This window comes from Carlito syrichta, unplaced genomic scaffold (genome assembly GCF_000164805.1).
Source record: "Carlito syrichta isolate Samal-C Ts95f unplaced genomic scaffold, Tarsius_syrichta-2.0.1 Scaffold302755, whole genome shotgun sequence".
NCBI classification, from domain to species: domain Eukaryota; kingdom Metazoa; phylum Chordata; class Mammalia; order Primates; family Tarsiidae; genus Carlito; species Carlito syrichta.
Window position 1 is genome coordinate 20,687 of NW_007246851.1, and position 19,366 is coordinate 40,052.

Consider the following 19,366-nt stretch of genomic DNA (forward strand, 5'->3'; position numbering starts at 1 on the left):
GTGCTTGAGTGCAGTGCTTTTGATGAAATTGATTATGTAAATGGAAACATACTTTTCGCAACCACTCTAGCCTGTAAGAGGAATAAGTTGTATAAATGCAATAATTTGCCATTCTTGCAATAATGAAGGTCCTTTGTACTTTTAAATATTCTTTTGCAGTAAGAGTTTTTTTATCCATCAGTAAAAGACCAGAATGCTTGTTTTGATGTCTTTAAAGCAGCACTTTCGTGATCAATGATTGATTTAACATTTTGTTTAATTTTTCTAGCTTCCCTCCTGAAGGGTTTGAAACATGCCAACATTGTGCTTCTGCACGACATAATCCACACCAAGGAGACACTGACTTTTGTTTTTGAATACATGGTGAGTTGCTCCAGCATTTTACAACGCATGGGGGGGAAAGCCTGGTGCTTATATAACGAATCTGTTAATATTTTATGACATGATAAAACTTTCATTACAATGTGGAAGGTATCATGAAAATTGTCATTACTGGGATTAGTCAACCTTACTGTTCTCACATCCATCTTTAGTTCTGCTTCTTTACCTACTATTTTTGCTATACCTTTCCCCCTCATCAGCAATAAATAAGGATTCTAAGTTTGCTTCCTAATAAACTTTTTATTTTATTTTTTTATTTTTGGAGACAGGGTTGCTCAGGCTGGAGGGCAGTGATTGATCATAGCCCACTGCAGCCTCAAACATCTGGGCTCAAGCCATCCTCCTGCCTCAGCTTCCCGAGTAACTGGGACTACAGGCATCACTATGCCTGGATAATTTTTTATTTTCTATTTTTATTTTTTTGAGTCAGAGTTTCAGTTACCCAGGCTGTTGCCCAGGTTGGAGTGCAGTGGCACAATCATGACTCACCAAGGCCTCAGCCTCCTGGGCTCAGGCAATCCTTCCACCTCAACCTCCTGAGTAGTTGAGACTACAAACACCTGTCTCCATGCCCGGCTAATTTTTAAATTTTTTTGTAGAAATAAAGTCTTGGTATTTTGCCTAGGCTGGTCTCAAACCTTTGGGCTGAAGTAATCCTCCTGTCTTAGCTCCCAAAGTGCTGAGATTACAGGTATGGGTCACTGGGCCCAGCCTGATTTTTTAATTTTGACACCAGGCTAATTTTTAAATTTTGTGTAGAAATGAGGTCTTGCTATGTTGTCCAGACTGATCTTGAACTCCTGGCCTCAAGCTATCCTCCTCCTCAGCCTCCTGAGTTGCATGAGCCATCTCACTCTACTTAACTTTTGCGTTTATTTTTAATCACTATCTGAGAAGAATTCAATGCTTTTTCATTGACAGTAGCAGTATAATCACAAGATATTTAAAAATTGCATACCAGCTTACTTAAGAATAACTCATTTCTTATTTTTGGAAGAAAAAATATTCAAATAAGCAGAAAGAAATCATAAGGTATGTGTACTTGACTCGCCTCCAAGGACACTTGGAGAGTGAAAAATCCTGTGTTGTCGCATTCAGTGCCAGTGGCTTAAAATGAGCATCTCTGTTTGTGCTGAGAAACAGGCTTCTTTCTAAGAGCAGCCAGTTAGAAAGACACAGTGTTTGACCTTAACAGTGGGGTCTCAGAAAACCTGGTTATGTTCCCTTTGCATCTTATTCTAAAAAATTCTGAACTTCGTCATACCTTCTAACAGTCAAGGTTGTGGTCTGCTTTGGGATAGTATCCAAGCACCACTCAATCCACTCTCTTCTCTTTCTCTGTTGTTTGTTTAGCACACAGACCTGGCCCAGTACATGTCTCAGCATCCAGGAGGGCTTCATCCTCATAATGTCAGGGTGAGTATGCAGAGAGTTGGCACCATCCTCTGGCTTGCCAGGGAGGATTTTGAAACAGACTGCATCACAAAGCAAAGTCCCATGACACTATATAAGAAGAGGGATGTCAGTGATAGTCCAGAGAAAAGCAAAATAATAATAATAATAAATAAAAATAAAAAAAGAAGAGTTGCCCCTCAAGATATAGTGCAACATCCAGCTGTTTTCTGGCAGCTTCAAGCTGTCAGTCTTCCCTATTATGCAAATGTGTCCTTAGAAGTGGAAACCATTAATGAGAATTCCATTAAAAGGGAAGAAGTGAAGATAGGCCATCATAAAATAGTATATGTTCCCTTGCTAAAAACATTTCTTCTCCCTGTCACAACTTGCTCTATTCCAGCCTCTTAAAATGGGTGTGTTGGGTAACCTGCAGTTTAAAAAAAAATTTTTTTAGAGACAAGATCTTCCCTTGTCACCCTGGCTGGAGTACAGAGGTGCAATCACAGCTCACTGCAGCCTCGACCTCCTGGGCTCAAGTGATCTCACCTCATCCACCTAAGTAGCTGGGGCTCCATGAGCCACCACACCTGGCTTTTTTTTTCTTTCTTTTTTTTTCTTTTTTTTTGTAGAGGCAGAGTCTTGCTATGTTGCCCAGGCTAGTCTTGAACTCCTGGTTTCAAGTAATTCTCCCACCTTGGCCTCCTGAAGTGCTGGGATTACAGGTGTGGGTCACCACACTCAGCCAATACCTTTCGATGGCAGATTACTGTGGTCTGTGATAAAGTTTGCATTGCCTGTTCTAGTAGCTCCTATTATATATGTGGGACTAACTTTCATTTTTCCTGCTACTGGAATAGAAATAATAATAAACTCTTAATGAGCTATAATTCTATACCTGTTATAAATTTTAGAAACATTTAAACTTCATAGTTTTTATTCTCTAAGATTTTAGTGGCATTAATTTATTGTCTCTTAAAATAACCATATGAAATTTGTATGTGATATATTTATTCATTTAACTAATATTTATTAATTCACTCATTTAAGAAGTATTTATTGAGTACTACTCAGTGCTTTTACAATTCTGGGGTTTCAATGATGGGTCAATTGTGTTTCTTATTTCCAATGAGGTTTTTAAGATAAATGAACTAAAATAGACAATGAGAAGCAAAGCACTAGGCCTGTGGTCATGCTAACGAGGAGGAAAACAGGCGCACAGTAAGGGGACTTCACCCAGTCTTGGAGGCCAGGGCTTGAAAAGAAATCTTTGAGGACAAAGGGTTGAGAAGGGTGAAAAGAATTCAAATTGCTATGTGGGGAATGGGATAGAGAACTAACTATGGAAACCGAGAAGGAGTGTCCTGTAGTGTGTTATGGACCCAGGGTAGGGTGAAGACCATTACATGATCTGCAATGAACATAGATTTAAAAAAAAAGTTTGGCCAGGCTCGGTGGCTCAGCCTATAATCCCAGCACTTTGGGAGGCCGAGGCGAGTGGATTGCCTAAGCCCACAGGTTCGTGACCTGCCCGGGCAACTTGGCGAGACCTCATCTCTCCAACAAATAAAAAATTTGGGTGTGGTAGTGCATGCCTGTAGTTCTGGCTACTTGGAAGGCTCGCCAGAGATGGATGGATTGCCAGAGCCCAGCAGGTTGACGCTGGGGTGGCTGTGAGTGTGCCACTGCATTCCAGCCTGGGCAACGGAATGAGACTCCAACTCAAAAAAAAAGTTTTATTTTGTTTTGTTTTTAAATGACAGTACTGAGCAGTTTGAATAGAGGAGCAGAGAAAGTAGACATTTGGATTGAATCAGTGTTGGGTTTTGTTTTTGTTTTTGGCAAGGTCCCATGGGTGAAGAGAGCTGCAGTGTTTTTGTTTTTTTTATTAGTCAGAGTCTCACTCTGTTGCCTAGACTGGAGTGCAATGACACATGGCTACCCAGCCTTGACCTGCTGGGCTCAGGAGATCCTTCTGCCTCAGCCTTCCAAGTAGCTGGGACTACAGTCATGCACCACCATGCCCAGATAATTTGATTTTGATTTATTGTAGAGATGAGGTCTCTCCAAGTTGTCCAGGCTAATCTCAAACCCCTGAGCTCAGACAATCTTCTCACCTCTGCCTCCCACAGTTCTGAGATTACAGGCGTGAACCTCTAGGCCTGGCTAGAGCAGCAGTTTTGTCGACATATGAAAGGAAAGGACAGTAGGGCAAGAGAGTCGAGGAGATTATCAAGAGAGAGTTTAAGTGACAACAGTGGCTTCTAGACTGTGTCTAACCAGAGAGAAGGAAGTGAAGATAAGCAAATTGCTAATAGTTACAGAGATAGTGGTGTTGGCTAAATAGAAGAACAATTGGAGAAAGAACTGGGAAAAAGTGAGAAGATTTGCAGGCTTGACTACCCTCAAGGTGCTGAATGCTTAAAGAGTAAAAAGTCGGTGGGTTCGAGACCTGCCTGGGCAACTTAGCGAGACCTCATCTCTACGATAAATCAAAAAATTAGCTGGGCATGGTAGCACGCGCCTGTGGTTCCAGTCACTTGGAAGGCTGAGGTGGAAGGATCGCCTGAGCCCAGCAGGTCGAGGCTGCAGTGGCCGGGAGCGGCCACTGCACTCCAGTCTGGGTGACAGAGTGAGACTCCAACTCAAAAAAAGAAAAAAAGAGTAAAAACACATGGAAGATTCCTGCCCTCAGCGAACTTGCAGCCAAAACGTAGAGATATGAAATACACACCAGTGCTATGATGGTACATTGGTGTATGATGCCAAAGAAGAAGCAAGACCTAGTGCTATAGACTGTGAGGGACATCAAAGATACCTTCTGTTTTAGGAGGTTTCAGATCTTAACTGACGCACACATTTCAAGAGGCTGGAATAGAACAAGGCATGACTAGGAGAGGAAGTGTTTTCAGCGAGGGAACAGAGCAGGGAGGTAGGGATGCATTCAGGGAGGAGGGCCCCAGAGTCACACATAGCCTGTCAGGATTAGCAGGGCCACGGTGTTTTCCAGTCTGTAGGTTCTGACCTGTTCCTAGATTATGAAGTCTATTGGTGGTTAGCAATCTGCAGCTTTAAAAAATAAACTAAATGGATGAGAAAAGAATAAGAAATATTAGAATGCCTACATTTAGGAAGAGTATCATTTTGTGCAACTTTTGTCCCAATTGTAACCTTGTAACCATATTTTGTGTGTGTGTGTTTTGAGTCAGGGTCTCACTCTGTTGCCCAGGCTGGAGTACAGTGGCACCATTATGGCTCACTATAGCCTCGACCTCCTGGGCTCAGGCTATCCTTCTGCCTCAGCCTTCTGAGTAACTGGGACTATAGGCCTGCACTACAATGCCTGGCTTATTTTTCTGATTTTTTTTTTTTCTTTTTGGTAGAGTCAAGGTCTTACCTAGGCTGTTCTTGAACTCCTGGGTTCAAACGATTATCCTGCTTTGGCTTCCCAAAGTGCTGGGGTTATAGGCATGAGCCACTGCGCCTGACCGTAGCCGTACTTATATTTCTACATGGATGTGAATACTGGACACATACGCATTTCCTGCTGTGGATTGCAGTCACAAAGGCTTTAAAGCACTGGACTGATCTAACTTCCCTGTTTTGCAGAAAATGAATCCAAGAACTGAGAGGACAAACATTTTATCTAAGGTTCTAGAGCTGGTTTTTGCCACTGTTATTCTTGGTGATTCTTGGTTCAGATTCTTCTCCAAGAGTGCTGTACTGCATTTCTGGTTGGCCTGAAATATGGAATATATTCTACATTTCTAGCATGATCCATGCCACATAGGATGCTGGCTGAGGACCAGACTTTGAGTAGCAAGGATCTAGGTAAGAAGTAAAGATCTGCCAGACACTGTAGCATATGCCTACACGGTAGCGCAGTCCCAGTGATTTGGGAAGCGGAGGCGAGAGGATTGCCTCAGCCTAGGAATTCGAGACCAGCCTGGGTAATTGGGCGAGACCTTGGCTCTACAATAAATCAAAATCAAATTAGCTGGACATGGTGGTGCACACCTCTAATCCCAGCTACTTGGAAGACTAAACCGGAAGTATCGCCTGAGCCCAGGAGGTCAAAGCTGCAGTGGCTGTGAGTGTGCCGCTGCACTCAGGCCTGTGCAACAGAGTAAGACTCTGACTCAAAAAAAAAAAGTAGTAAAGATCTAAATTATGGTAGTGACAGTAAGAATGGGAAGCAATGTGGACAACAGTAACAAGGAAGAAGTTAGCTAGGACTTGGTAACATGAGCATGAGGGGAAAGGATGGGGCAAACTGATTTTGAGTTTGATTGACTAGGAGAATTATAGCCCTATTGGCAGAAACAGGGAAAGTTCATTTGGAGAGAGAGAGAGGAAGAGTCTTATTTTTTGGTTTTGTTTTCGTTTTGAGTTGGGGTCACACTCTGCCACCCAGGCTGGAGTGCAGTGACAGGATCATGGCTCACAGCATGATCCTTGACCTCCTGGTTTCAGGTGATCCTTCCACCTCAGCCTCCCAAGTACCCGGGACTACAGGCACAGGCCACTACACCCTGCTAATTTTTTGATGTTTGTAGAGACGGAGTTTCACTATGTTGCCCAGGCAGGTCTCAAACTTCTAGCCTCAGCAATCCTCCCTCTTCTGCCTCCCAAAGTGGTGGGATTACAGGTGTAATTGCAACTGGCCAAGTCCTGTTTTAGATATGGACAAATCGAAGTCCTCCCTGAGACAGGATATCAAAAGGAAAATGAGCAGTAGGCAACCGAAGAGGAGCTTGGTGCCCAGAGGGAGATAGAAGCTGTAGCTGTAGACTTGAGGGTAATGGGTATGTGGAGTTTATGAGATAAGAGAGTGGATAACCAAAATAACAAATACACAAGGAGAGGAGGACTGAGGAGAGAACTTCCCCTTTTGGGACAGCAAGGAACAAAGGGAAGCAGCTTTTAGGATGTAAAGCACCCGGATAAAGACATTGTCATGGATGTCAAGGGAAAAAACAATTTCAAGAATACACCAGGAATACAGTTAAAAACCAGACTCTTGACTGCAGGGACTTTGTGGATTTGTGAGGGATACACTGATAGAGGGTTTTATAGGAGGCATTTGGAGGCACAAAGGAAGACGTGATCCAGTCAAAGCAGGTGGGAGGAGGGGTGTATTGCCTAAGGTGGAGGCAGTGGTGAAAATGCTGGAATGTCATAGAGGGCGTGGCATATCCCCAGAACAGGTTACTCAGGAAGGCAGATGCCTAGAAGGGGCAGAGTGAGGGGTGGTTGGAGACTAGACTCAAGAGGTGCATAGGACCCAGAGCAGGAAGGACTCATCTGTGTGATCCTGAGTGGAAAAAACACAGACACCATACACTGCACAGAAGGCATCTGTAGCCAAATGTGTGTAGGCTTCCCCCTCACACACTAAGCAAGCACTCAGATGCCCTCTAATTCAACTCAGTGCAGGTGCTATCTATCTGGAGGTGGCATCAGATCTCACAGGTTGAGGGCTCAGTCCCCAAGATGGCCCCTCTTCAGATGCCAAGTGCAAACCCCAGGTGGTTTCACCTGTGCTTCTGACCAAATGGCTACAATTTGGGGTTCCCACGAACCTCTAATCCTGTCTCAGTCTCTCAGTTGGCCAGCTCCCATACTGAAGCTTTCTCAGGACTGCCAACCGCCAGTCACCTTGTTAAAGACATCACCTTGGAGATGCCTAGGGGATTAAATATATATTTTACAATATCATGGTCATGCTAATTCAGATGAGGGGACTTTACATGGTTTTAAGCAGGTTTTCTTTTTATAAAGCTCACTCTGATGACAGTGTGGTGAATAGATGGAATGAAGAGAACACTTTTTTTTTTGAGTCGGGGTCTTACTTTGTTACCCGGGCTAGAGTGCAATCATGGCTCACTGCAGCCTCGACCTCCTAGACTCAGTTGATTCTTCTGCCTCAGCCTCCTGTGTAGCTGGGACTACAGATATGCACCACCACAACTGACTGATTTTTAAAATTTTTTTGTAGAGACAAGGTCTCAATATGTTGCCCAGGCTGGTTTCGAATTCTTGGGCTCAAGCGATCCTTCCTCTTTAGCCTCCCAAAGTGTTGGGAATATAGGCATGAACCATCACACCTGGCTGAGAAATTTCTAGCATCCCTAAATGGCTTGTGAACCTGCCGTGGATGTTACACACACTCTGCATGGCTACAGGTGTGCGGTGGTGGGTCAGCTCCCAAGGCCCCTGCTCTAGTTGGGCATGGGCTTGGCTCCAGTATCTTCATGTCACTGTTAGGTCAGTAAGTCCCAGCAGCTCCAAAGTTCCTAGTTTCCAAGATGCCACTGAAAAAGTGGATTTGTCCACATAGCTCTGCCATTTTGCCTGTGTTCCCAGGAATTCTGGGTCTGGCCCTTTCCTATCTAAATGGCCAGAACATGTTCTCAGCTGGCATAGGTCTTCCTAAAGGCTGACATTGGTGTTTGAATTGTCAATTGCTAGTGGCACTGGAAAATAGTAAAAGACACTTGAAATAGAAGCATTCTGCTTTTCCCTTAAGCTTCTGTATTAGTGGGAGCCTAGTCACATCTTTGCTTTCTGTGCCTCATAACCATGAGATGCATCCTAAAATTGGGGCCCAGAGTGTATTTTTCCTGTTCTCTCCCCCTTCATTGCCCTTGTTCCTTTCTGCTCCCTACTATTTATTCCTTATTCTCTTTTTATTTATTTATTTATTTTGCACAGTGGCGGTGGGTCTGATTTCTTTTGGTCTCTCTTTCCTCTTAATCTGTATCGGGTATTTCCCTTGTTTTCAACTTTGAATCTAAGACTTTAAAAATAGGTATAAAAAGATAATAACTTCTTTATTTCCTAATACCATCTAAAGATATATTTCCCAGTCTGGTCTCCCTGTGCTGTGTTTTGAAAAGAGTTTCATATCAGAGAACCTGGAAAACTTAAGCAGCTGTAAACTTTAGAATATCATTTCCAGGTCAACTTTGATCTTATATGCCAAGTTCATCAGTGGGGAAGAATTTAAATCTTTCACATCTAAATCAATAACTAGTGTTCCAAAGGAAACTTCAAAGTTTCACTTTAGATTTTTAAGGAAGGGTAATTCCTTCAGTATCAAAGAAACGAGATGTCAAGAAAAGCCAGAATCCCTCTGCTTGGGACATAGTCTCGTTTCTTGGCTTTCCTTGTCCTTTTCTCCCCTTCTGAATGTAAAATCCTCTTTTGGTGGAGGGGGGGATCTCTCAAGAGACACTCTTGCTGTATTCCTTCAGATGACTGTTTTGATTTAGAGGAGAAATCAACACATAGTGGCTCAAATCTTCTAAGGTACCATGTCGACTCCTTCCAGCTCTTCATGTTTCAGCTTCTGCGGGGCCTGGCATACATCCACCACCAACACGTTCTTCACAGGGACCTGAAACCCCAGAACTTACTCATCAGTCACCTGGGAGAGCTCAAGCTGGCTGATTTTGGTAAGTCGCCCATCGGGTCTCCTTCTGGAATGTGAACAGTGATGCTTTTGTGTGTACTTGTTTAAAGTATTGGCCAGGCCTGGCCTTGAAAAACTGGAGGCCCAAGAATGCAATGCTTTGTGAAGCCATTGATCTACCATACAGGAAGTGTGAGGCAAGAAATAGGGAGAGATTGATGGCTTCTTAGGGAACTGTCAAGCCCCAGTCTAATCAGACACCCCAAACCTGTGAACCCCTGCTGCTCCACTGCCATTTTTGATAGAGAGATATCTGTAGAGTAAACAGATGGTTTCCCTAAATCTGGTAGATATACAAATCCTATCAGGATAAGTCAAGGTTACCCCAGCATGATAAAGAGGTTAACCTCAGATTGTAGTGTAGACTCCTGCAGGGTTGGAGGCTCCATTACATGGTCCCCTGCTCACTCAAGTATCTATATATGAGGGAGACCCCAAAAAACCCATGTAGTACATGGTTGGAGGGCAGGCCCCATGTAGTACAGGCTTCCCCTGCTAGGTAAGTGTTCTAGGAATCCATTGGCATCAGTGTACCAGCTAGCATTGCTATAAGAATTTGACTTCAGTGAATTTTTTTTTTTTAGATTCTTTCAACAAATTTGGACGTTTTATGATGGGTGACTTACAAGCACATCTGCCCACACAGTGCAGAGTGTTCAGCAGTTTTTGACCAAAAGCAACATGACTCCTATTCCCCCTTCACCAACATTCACCTGATCTTGCCCTAAGTGACTATTTTTTGTTTCCCTGGATGTAAAAAAATTCTAAAAGAGAATCGTTTTGCTGATGTGGAAGAGCTGAAACAAAAAATGGCAAAAGCACTAAAAATCATCAAAATTGACGAGTTCAAAAACTGTGAGCAGTGGAAAAGTGTCTCAAAGGGTGTATTGCATCAAATAGAGAGTACTTTTAAGGTGACTGAAGTTTAAACATTTAAGAATACACAATTTTTTATAAGTAAATTCTAGGTTTTTTGGGGACCCCCCTCATAAGCGCTATCATATGGGTATCCAGAGTTTTTGTTCCCTTAGAAGTGATACATAGTTTCATTTTTTTTTTTTTTGAGTTGGAGTCTCACTCCATTGCCCAGACTGCAGTGGCCGCTCCCGGCCACTGCAGCCTCGACCTGCTGGGCTCCGGCGATCCTTCCTTGTCAGCCTTCCAAGAATGGAACTACAGGCGTGCGCTACCACGCCTGGCTGATTTTTTAATTTATTGTAGAGATGAGGTCTCACCAAGTTGCCCAGGCAGGTCTTGAACCCGCGGGCTCAGGCAATCCACTCACCTCAGCCTCCCAAGGCGAGGGATTACAGGCTGAGCCACTGAGCCCGGCTGATATATAGTTTCTATAAGTATCACTGCATCTTTCTGTTTTAGCACTTATCATAGTATATGATAATTACAATTTTTTTACAGGCATCTTTGTTACTTGTCTACACAGTTCATAGCTATATTCACACACACACACGAATACGTGCACGCATACACAAATATATACATACATACATGCATATATACATATATGTGTACACACATACACATATATATATCTATCCATATGATGATTTTGTCTTTTCTACTAGACTGTATTATGAGGGAAACCTGAGTCTATTTTTGCTATTCATTGTAACCCTGGGGCCTGGTACCTTGGTAGGAGCTGAATAAATATTTGTTGGGAAACTGGCTCTGCATGAGCTGAAGAACCATTCTTCTCTGTTTGGTAGATGTCAAATGGTGGTACTATGGATGCAGCACTTTATTCTGATATAGTAGCTTTCATCCTGACATGTCAGCATTTAACAACTGTTCATTTATTAATGCTCCACCAGAGTGAACTCATCTACTAAAATTTTTCCCAATAATAGATCATGCAATTCTGTGAGATAAGCAGCTGACTGCAAAAGTGCTCTCATTTTGCAGACATGTGCTTAGAAATTAATCTAAGACAGGCATGGTGGCACATACCTGTAATCCCCGCACTTTGGGAGGCCGAGGTGGGAGAATCACTTGAGCCCAGGAGTTTGAGACTGGCCTAGACAATATAGAGAGACCTCGTCTTACACACACACACACACAAATAGCCAGATGAAATGGTGTGTGCTTGAAGTTCCAGCTACTCAGGAGGCTGAGACTGAAGGATCACTTGAGCCCAGGCGGTCAAGACTATGGTGAGCCGTGATTGTGCCACTGACCTCCAGCGTGGGCAACAGAGTGAGACCCTGACTCAAACAAACAAACCAACTAAGAAACAAAATACCAACCAAAATTCATCTAATTAATTTGAATTAGCAAGTCCCCACTCTTTTTTTTGAGTTGGAGTCTCATTGTCACCCAGACTGGAGTGCAGTGGCCGCTCCCGGCCACTGCAGCCTCGGCCTGCTGGGCTCCGGTGATCCTTCCACCTCAGCAATCCAAGTAGCTAGAACTACAGGCGTGCGCTACCACGCTCAGCTAATTTTTTGATTTATTGTAGAGATGATGTCTCGCCAAGTTGCCCAGGCAGGTCTCGAACCCGTGGGCTCAGGCAATCCACTCACCTCGGCCTCCCAAAGCGTGGGATTACAGGCTGAGCCACCGAGCCCATCCATGGTCCCCACTCTTTATCTACTAAACTGAGGGTTCCTGGACTACAAAATAGAGGTCAGGCCTGTTAGCCATGGAGTTCAGTTGCTGTTACAGAGACCCAAAATTACAGAGGTATAACTTAACTTTCTCATGTAACAATTCTGACCTAAGCAGTCAGAGCTTGTATGGTGGCCAAGTGGTGTCTTGGCTCAGGATTCCTCTGTCATGTGGCTCTGCCATCTCTAGAGTATTCTCCCAACTGTGTATTTCACGATAGCTGCCACCTCCTTCTCATCACAGCCCCCGAGGAAGAATGGGAAGCAGAACACCTAACCCTCCGTTGAGGCATAATCTAGAAAGTCATACATCACCTCTGTTCATGTTATATATAGGCAAGAACTCAGTCACTCAACCACACTGAGCTGCCAGGAAGCCCACAATTTAGTTGCAAAGCAGGCCAAAATTTGAGAAATTCACTTGATGAAGTGATGCACAAGGGTCAAGACAGTGAATAGGTCTGTTAAAAGTTTGTATATCATGTTCAAAATGTGTTTATCTGCCAGTTACACTTTCCCTGGTAGAGTGTCCAGGAAAATGGGTTTTATGCTGTTCCCTGTTGGGCAGGTCTTGCACGGGCCAAGTCCATTCCCAGCCAGACATACTCTTCAGAAGTCGTGACCCTCTGGTACCGGCCTCCTGATGCTTTGCTGGGAGCCACTGAATATTCCTCTGAGCTGGACATATGGTAAGAGCAAATGCCAAGAAAATGAAGACAATGGGGGTCATCTTACCCGTGAGGGTAGGATTATAATCTAGATTATGTTTTTAAAATAATTATAATAACGATGATCACTCATATTTATATATAGAAATTTACTCTCAAATATACATCTCATTTGATTTTTGTAACAATTCTGTGAGTTTTTACAATTAAACCAACCCAGAGAGGTCTTGCCTAAGACACCTTCTGAACCCAATACTCTCTTTCTTTCTTTCCTTTCTCCCTCCCTTTTTTTTTCCTTGAGAAAGCAGGATTTATTGAGAGGACAGAAAAGCTCACAATGGGAGGGGACCTGAAGGGGTTGCCCCCTTTCTTTTTTGAGATGGGGTTTTGCTATGTTGCCCAGGGTATTCTCGAACTCGTGGGTTCAGGCAATTTTTCGCTTCAGCCTCCTGAGTAGTTGGGACTACAGGCGTGAGCCACCATGCCCTGAAAATCTGGTGCTCTTTCTTCCACACCCCTCCTCCTGGTTTCTTTCTTCAGTCCTTTGCCTTTTCTACTCCTTGATATCTTGTTGTCAGAGAAATACATGTATGTCCCCAAACCACAGACAGACAGACAGACAGACATACACATCTTCATGAACACACTCACATATGCCCAAACGCTATTCAGAGTCTGATAAAAAAGTCATAGAGACCATATTTTTATGCCAAATGTATTTCTAATCAATTATTCTGAAAAAGTTATGTATCCTCTTTGCAACTATGCTTCTCTGTTTTGAAAATTAGGCTCCATACCCAGGGTTAAATGGAACTGTGCTGCAAGTATTAGAACCTGATAGGTGCTACCAAGTAGAACCACGTAACTGAGGAGACTCTTGGATTGATGAGTGCAGTAGTAACCGTGGATCTCAGGCACTCATCATCCTAGAACAGCAGAGTTACATTATCTGGGTCTTATTCCTTGAGATCTCCCAGTCATTTGAGGGCCCCGGTTAGACATGTGGTGACCTTACAGACACAGCCAACTCTTCAAGAAAATAAGATACATCGGCTTCTTTCAAGGACTCAGAAGAAAGGGTTTCTATCAAAACATAAGGCCTTGCTTTCAAAAATCAATTTAAAAAAGTTAAACGGTGTTCTAGAAAATCTAAACTAAGCTTTTAGATTTCCCAAGGAATTGAGAAAGGTTGCAGAAACTTTACACCAGCATGGAGTCATTGATTTCGGATACCTGGTACCATTTCTAGAAATATCACCTGCTAGTCAGAACCCTCCTGAAGCTGTCCGCTCACACCACTCTGCTGTCACTTCAAAGCACTCTGGCGGGCTGTGGCTTGCTCAGCTCTTCATGATGGCTTTCTGCTTGTGTCTCACAGAGTGAAACTTCTACCCATCCATTTTAAACTGTGTTTTATTACTGAATATTTAAAACATTCAAATACATATATAACATCTATGTAGATCCATGATTCTCAACCAGGGGGCAGTTTTGCTCCCCAGGGGACATTCGACTGTGCCTGGACACACTTTTCATTGTCGCATCTGGGAATGGGAGGGGGTGCCAGTGGCATCTCCTGGGTAAAGACCAGGGATGCTGCTAAACATCCTGCAATGGCAGGACAGCATCCCATTACAAGATTCCTCCAGCCTAGAAGTCAGTAGTGTCAAGACTGAGCAAGCTGACGTCGATTAAGGAGCCTGACAGCGTGAACTCCGTGAACCCGCTACCCTGTGCAACTACTAGAATATATCAGTGCTCCCCATCAGCCTGAGTTCCCTTCCCATCAGCCTGTCCCTCCACTAGAGGGGCTTCTACCTGAATCCTTTTATGGGGGTAGGGGAGTGTTTCAGCCTTCTCTTACATCTTTTTAAGATAGTATTTTTACATTTTAGATGTATTCTAAAAATATTTGGTTTTACCTGCTTTTGAGCTTTTCTAAATATGGTATAGGCCAGGCGTGGTGGCTCAGCTTGTAATCTCAGCACTTTGGGAGGCCGAGGTGAGAGGATTGCCTGAGCCCAGGGGTTCGAAGCCAGCCTGGGCAACTTGGTGAGACCTCATTTCTACAATAAAATAAATAAATAAATAAATAAGTTGGACATGGTAGTGCGTGCCTGTAGTTCCAGTTACTTGGAAGGCTGAGGCCAGAAGGACCGCCTAAGCCCAGCAGGTTGAGGCTGCAGTGACTGTGAGTGTGCCACTGTACTCCAGCCTAGATGACAGAGTGAGACTTCAACTCAAAAAAAAAAAAAAAAAGGTAATATATTGCTTTATTCTTCTTTGGCTTTTTTTTTTTTCACTCAGTATTGTTTCTAATATTCATCCATGTTGTTCTGTATGACTACACTTTATTTCCTATTGGTGGACATTTCAATTATTTAGTTTGTTTCTACTATTTTGAACAGACTTGGTGTTGATATTTAAGGATTTCTCTAGGATACATAACTAAGATTTGTTGTGTCACAGGGTGTGTGAATGTTCAACTTCATATAATGGCGCCAAATTGTTTTCCAAAGTGAGGACCGTTGATAAACCAGCAGTGGACTATAACCTTCATCCACATCTGAACCAGCTTTGCAATACCAGATTTCTTAATTTTTGCTAATCAAGCAGGTAGAATGGTGTAATGCTGTGATTTAGATTTGCATTCCCCTAATTACTAATAAGGTAGGGCATATTTTCATGGATCATTTGCTATTTGTATTTTCTCTTCTGTGAAATACTTGTCTGTGTCTTTTGTTAATTTTTGGATGGTCTCCCTGTCTCTGTCTTCCTCCCTACCTCCCTTTCTTTCCTTATCAATTTATGGGAGTTCTTCAGATATTCTGAACACTAACCTTTTATCAGTTATGTGTGTTGTAATAGCCTCTCTTAGCTCATACTTTCATATCTTAATGTTGCCTTTTTGAACAAAGTTCTTAATTATAATATCACTGACCTTATCAATCTTTTATTTTATGGCTAGCCTTTTTTGTTTATTTGTTTTAAAAATTCTTCCTTCTCTGAGGTCAGAATTATATTGTTCAATGTGTTGCTTTAAAGGTTGTCAAACTTTTTCATTTCACTTTAAATCTTTAATCCATTGAAACTGATTTTTGTATATGTGAAGCAGTTGTCTCACTTCAATTTCTTCAGTGATGTGCTATGCCAAATCTCTTATATGTCAAGTTTCCATAAATGCATAGATCTGTTTCTGGGCTCTTGATCCTGTCAATTTGTCTGTCTTGAACCAGTGCCACAGTGTATTACTTTCTATAGTTTTATAATAATGTAATATCTCATAGGATAAATCTCCCCCCTACTTCAAGAGTATCTTGGCTTTTTTTCCCATCTGAATTTTTAATATAAATTTTAGATTCAGTGTTTCAAATTTCATGAAAAATCCTGGTAGGATTTTCATTGGAATTGCATAGAAATTATAGAACACTTTGGGGATAATTACATCTTTATAATAGAGTATTGTCTTCTAATTTTTGGACATGGTATATTGCTCCATCTGTTTAGTTCTTCTTTAATGACTTTCAGTAAAGTTCTATAATTTTCTCTCTAAATTCTTACACATATAAAGCAAAGGTTCCTTTAAATCTGTTTCATTGTATATTGTTTCTTTTATTTCTTGCATATGAATCTTTTCCTATGAGTGTTTATTTGGTTTTGACAGTGATTTGCTAATTTTGTTTGTGAAATTTCTTTGACATCTTGAATGAAATGGGCTGTCTCAGAGAGGATTTTCATTTGATGATGTCAGGTATATATATATTTTTAAGAAATGTATTATTTTATTTTACATAAATGTTGGTCTACCACCCAGATCTTGATTTAGTAATACCATTCTCTACTAAAAAGAGCTAGGACTCTGTAGCAAAATGGCTGATTCTAAAACCGGAACAGGGAATGTACAAGCTGAGCCTGGAACATCCTGTTGGGTCAGAAAATTTTCTTACAAAGTGAGAAAAGAATGACAAGAATATGTCAAAAGAACATGGAAAACCGTCTGAAGAGGCTTTCAGTGCCCAAATCTGGGCCACATTGATCATCGAAGTAAATAATGAGAGTAGTGGATTATTATTCATTTAATCAAAGAAGAATCCACAAGTCCATGCTATAGGAGTTGCCTAGAGAGATAAGAAGGGAAGCTTCTCCTCACAGGAGAATGCCAGCTAATAACTAGACAGGAAATGACAGTTAGGAAATCACTACTTTTTCATCCAGTATAGGAGTAATGGGTTGAAACAGGAATCATTAGTCCTCAACTAGAGGGGTAAAATTTGATGAGGAATAAGAGATGTTCATCATCTGAAAGTACCTCTTCACAAATTACTTATTAACCAACGAAGGAAAAAATAGTAACTTTACAGTAGAGAAACTTGACAGACATCATCTTCCCCAAGTGATTAATGTTAACATTCTGAGCAAGGGGACTGACTGATAGCCCACCTCCTAATAGGATGGACTGAGAAGGAGCAGTATCATTTATGTGGTATTTCTGGGGCTGAGGTATGGTGGTGGGGGGGTGGAAGCATAACCTGAATCCAGTTGTGAGGAAACATCAGGTAAGCCGATCGGAGGAACATTCTACAAGGTAACTGGCCTGCACTCTTAGAAGTGTCCAGGTCTTAAAAGGAAAAGACTGAGAAACTGATCCTGATTGAAGGAGACTACACAGATATGCCACTTAAATGCAACATGTGGTCCTGGGTTGAGTCCTGGGGTGAATGAAACTCTGGGGAGCACTTGTAGGGACAATAGATGAGATTTCAATATGAACTGTGGATTAGAGGTAATGGTATAAGATCAATGTTAAATTTCCTGATTTTGATAATTGTGCTGCTGTTATGTAAGATAATGCTTTTGTTTTTAGAAAATACCCACATAAGTATTTAGGGATAAAGAGCCATGCTATCTGTAGTCTACTTTCTAATGATTCAGTAGAGAGAGAGAGAGAGAGAGAGAGAGAGAGAGAGAATAGATAGAATAATGGATGGATGGGTGGGTGGATGGATGAATGGATGAAGGAATAGATGGATGGATGGATAGATAGATATAGATAGATAGATGGATAGATAGATAAAATTATGAAATAAAAGTGGCAAAACACTGGCGTAGATGAATCTGTTTGAAGGATGGAAGAGAGTTATTTCTACTCCTCTTGCAACTTTTCTGTATGTTTAAAATTATTTCAGAATTAAAAGTTGCCCCAAAATGCATGATCAGTGTTTGTAATTATTTCATATATGTTTGAGAATAATGTGCATCCCCCAATTGTTGAGTACAAGTTTTTACATGTTCAGATATTTGAGATTGTTAATTTTATTATCCAAATCTTCTTTATAAAGATTTTTGTCTGCTTCACCTACCAGTGAAAGGTGTGTTGAAACCATTCACTATATTATTGATTTGTCAGAATTCTATTCATTTTTGGCTTTATATACCTTGAGGTCATTTTTATTAAGTGCAAATAAATTTAAAACTGCTCATTATTCCTATGTGCACTTTACATCCCACTTTTGGAATAATTTTCCTTTCTCCTGAGTAAACCTTTTAGAATTTTCTTTAGTGAAGGCCTGTTGGTGACAAACTCTCTATTTTTGTTCTCTAAGAACAAACCTGTACTATTGAAAGGTAGTTTTGCTGGGGATGCAATTCTGGATTGACAGTTATTTTCTCTTGGAACTTTGAAGATGTAATTCTCCTGCTTTGCCTTTCATCGTTGCTGTTAAGGAGGTAACTTTTAGTCTTATTGTCTTCCTTGTGCAGGCGATCTCTTGTTTTCTCCAGGTTTTTATTATTATGCAGTTTTCTCTAGGAGGTATCTAGTGTGGAATTCTATTGGTTTTCCCTGCTTGGTATATATTGTGCTTTTTCCATTTATGAATTCGTGTCTTTCATCAGCCATTTTCTTTCTTAATATTGCCTCTATTCTATTTTCCTTCCAGAGCTCAGTGAAAGATTAGACCATATTCTTCTACTATCCATATTTCTTATTCTCTCCTTTATATTTTTCATATCCTTAATTTTCTGTGCTGCATTCTGGGTAGTTCCTTTAGCTCATCCACCCATTCTTTAAGTCTCCCTTAAACTATATATCTCTTACCCTCTTACTGCATATACAAAAATGTATGCTACTCCTTTGGTCAGTATTTCATGAATTTAACCATAACAATGACACTTATAATACAAAAATTCAATTATAATTTAAAATTACTGTCATTACTCTTATTCATTCCACTATTATTGTTCATTATTCCTGCATGCACTTCATATCTCACTTTTGGAGTAATTTTCCTCTCCTGAGTAAACCTTTTAGAATTTTCTTTAGTGTAAGCCTGCTGGTGGCAAACTCTCTCTATTTGTTTTCAGAAGACAAACCCTCACTACTGAAAGGTAGTTTTGCAGGGTATGCAATTCTACATTATTGTTGATTATCACAGATTGTTGTTGTTTGCCTGGTAGAACTACAAATATCATGTAGAAATAGAACAATAGGCATCTTCCACTGAGTTTACTATATTTGTTCACTCTCAAAGTTATTTCTAAGTATTAGGTGTTTACATGGAGATCCCCCCCATTATCTTTTTCTTTTCAGAGTGGTAAGATGAGGAAGTGAGTAGGAAGAAGATTTCCAACTGACAAAAGATGAAAAGAGGAAAAGAATAATCCTATTCTGCTAGGCCATAAACCCCATAAGGTCTAAACTAGGGGACAAATGACATTAGGAGGTGAGCATTAGCACCCTTGTCTTAAGAAATCAATTATAGCCACTGGGCTCGGTGGCTCAGCCTATAATCCCAGCACTTTGGGAGGCCGAGGCAAGTGGATTGCCTGAG

The 19,366-nt window shown here is 41.5% G+C and overlaps 1 protein-coding gene across 1 annotated transcript in view; it reads left to right on the forward strand.

The window, feature by feature from the left end:
• The window catches only part of CDK15 (cyclin dependent kinase 15), a gene marked incomplete at its 3' end in the record, with an annotated part of 76,745 nt that overhangs the window by 15,371 nt on the left and 42,008 nt on the right, over positions 1 to 19,366 (forward strand). The window contains exons 5-8 of the mRNA XM_008057117.2: positions 269 to 363; positions 1,735 to 1,797; positions 9,107 to 9,230; positions 12,437 to 12,557. Of these exons, the coding sequence (XP_008055308.2) occupies positions 269 to 363; positions 1,735 to 1,797; positions 9,107 to 9,230; positions 12,437 to 12,557 (403 nt within the window). The remainder of the gene's footprint in view (positions 1 to 268; positions 364 to 1,734; positions 1,798 to 9,106; positions 9,231 to 12,436; positions 12,558 to 19,366) is intronic.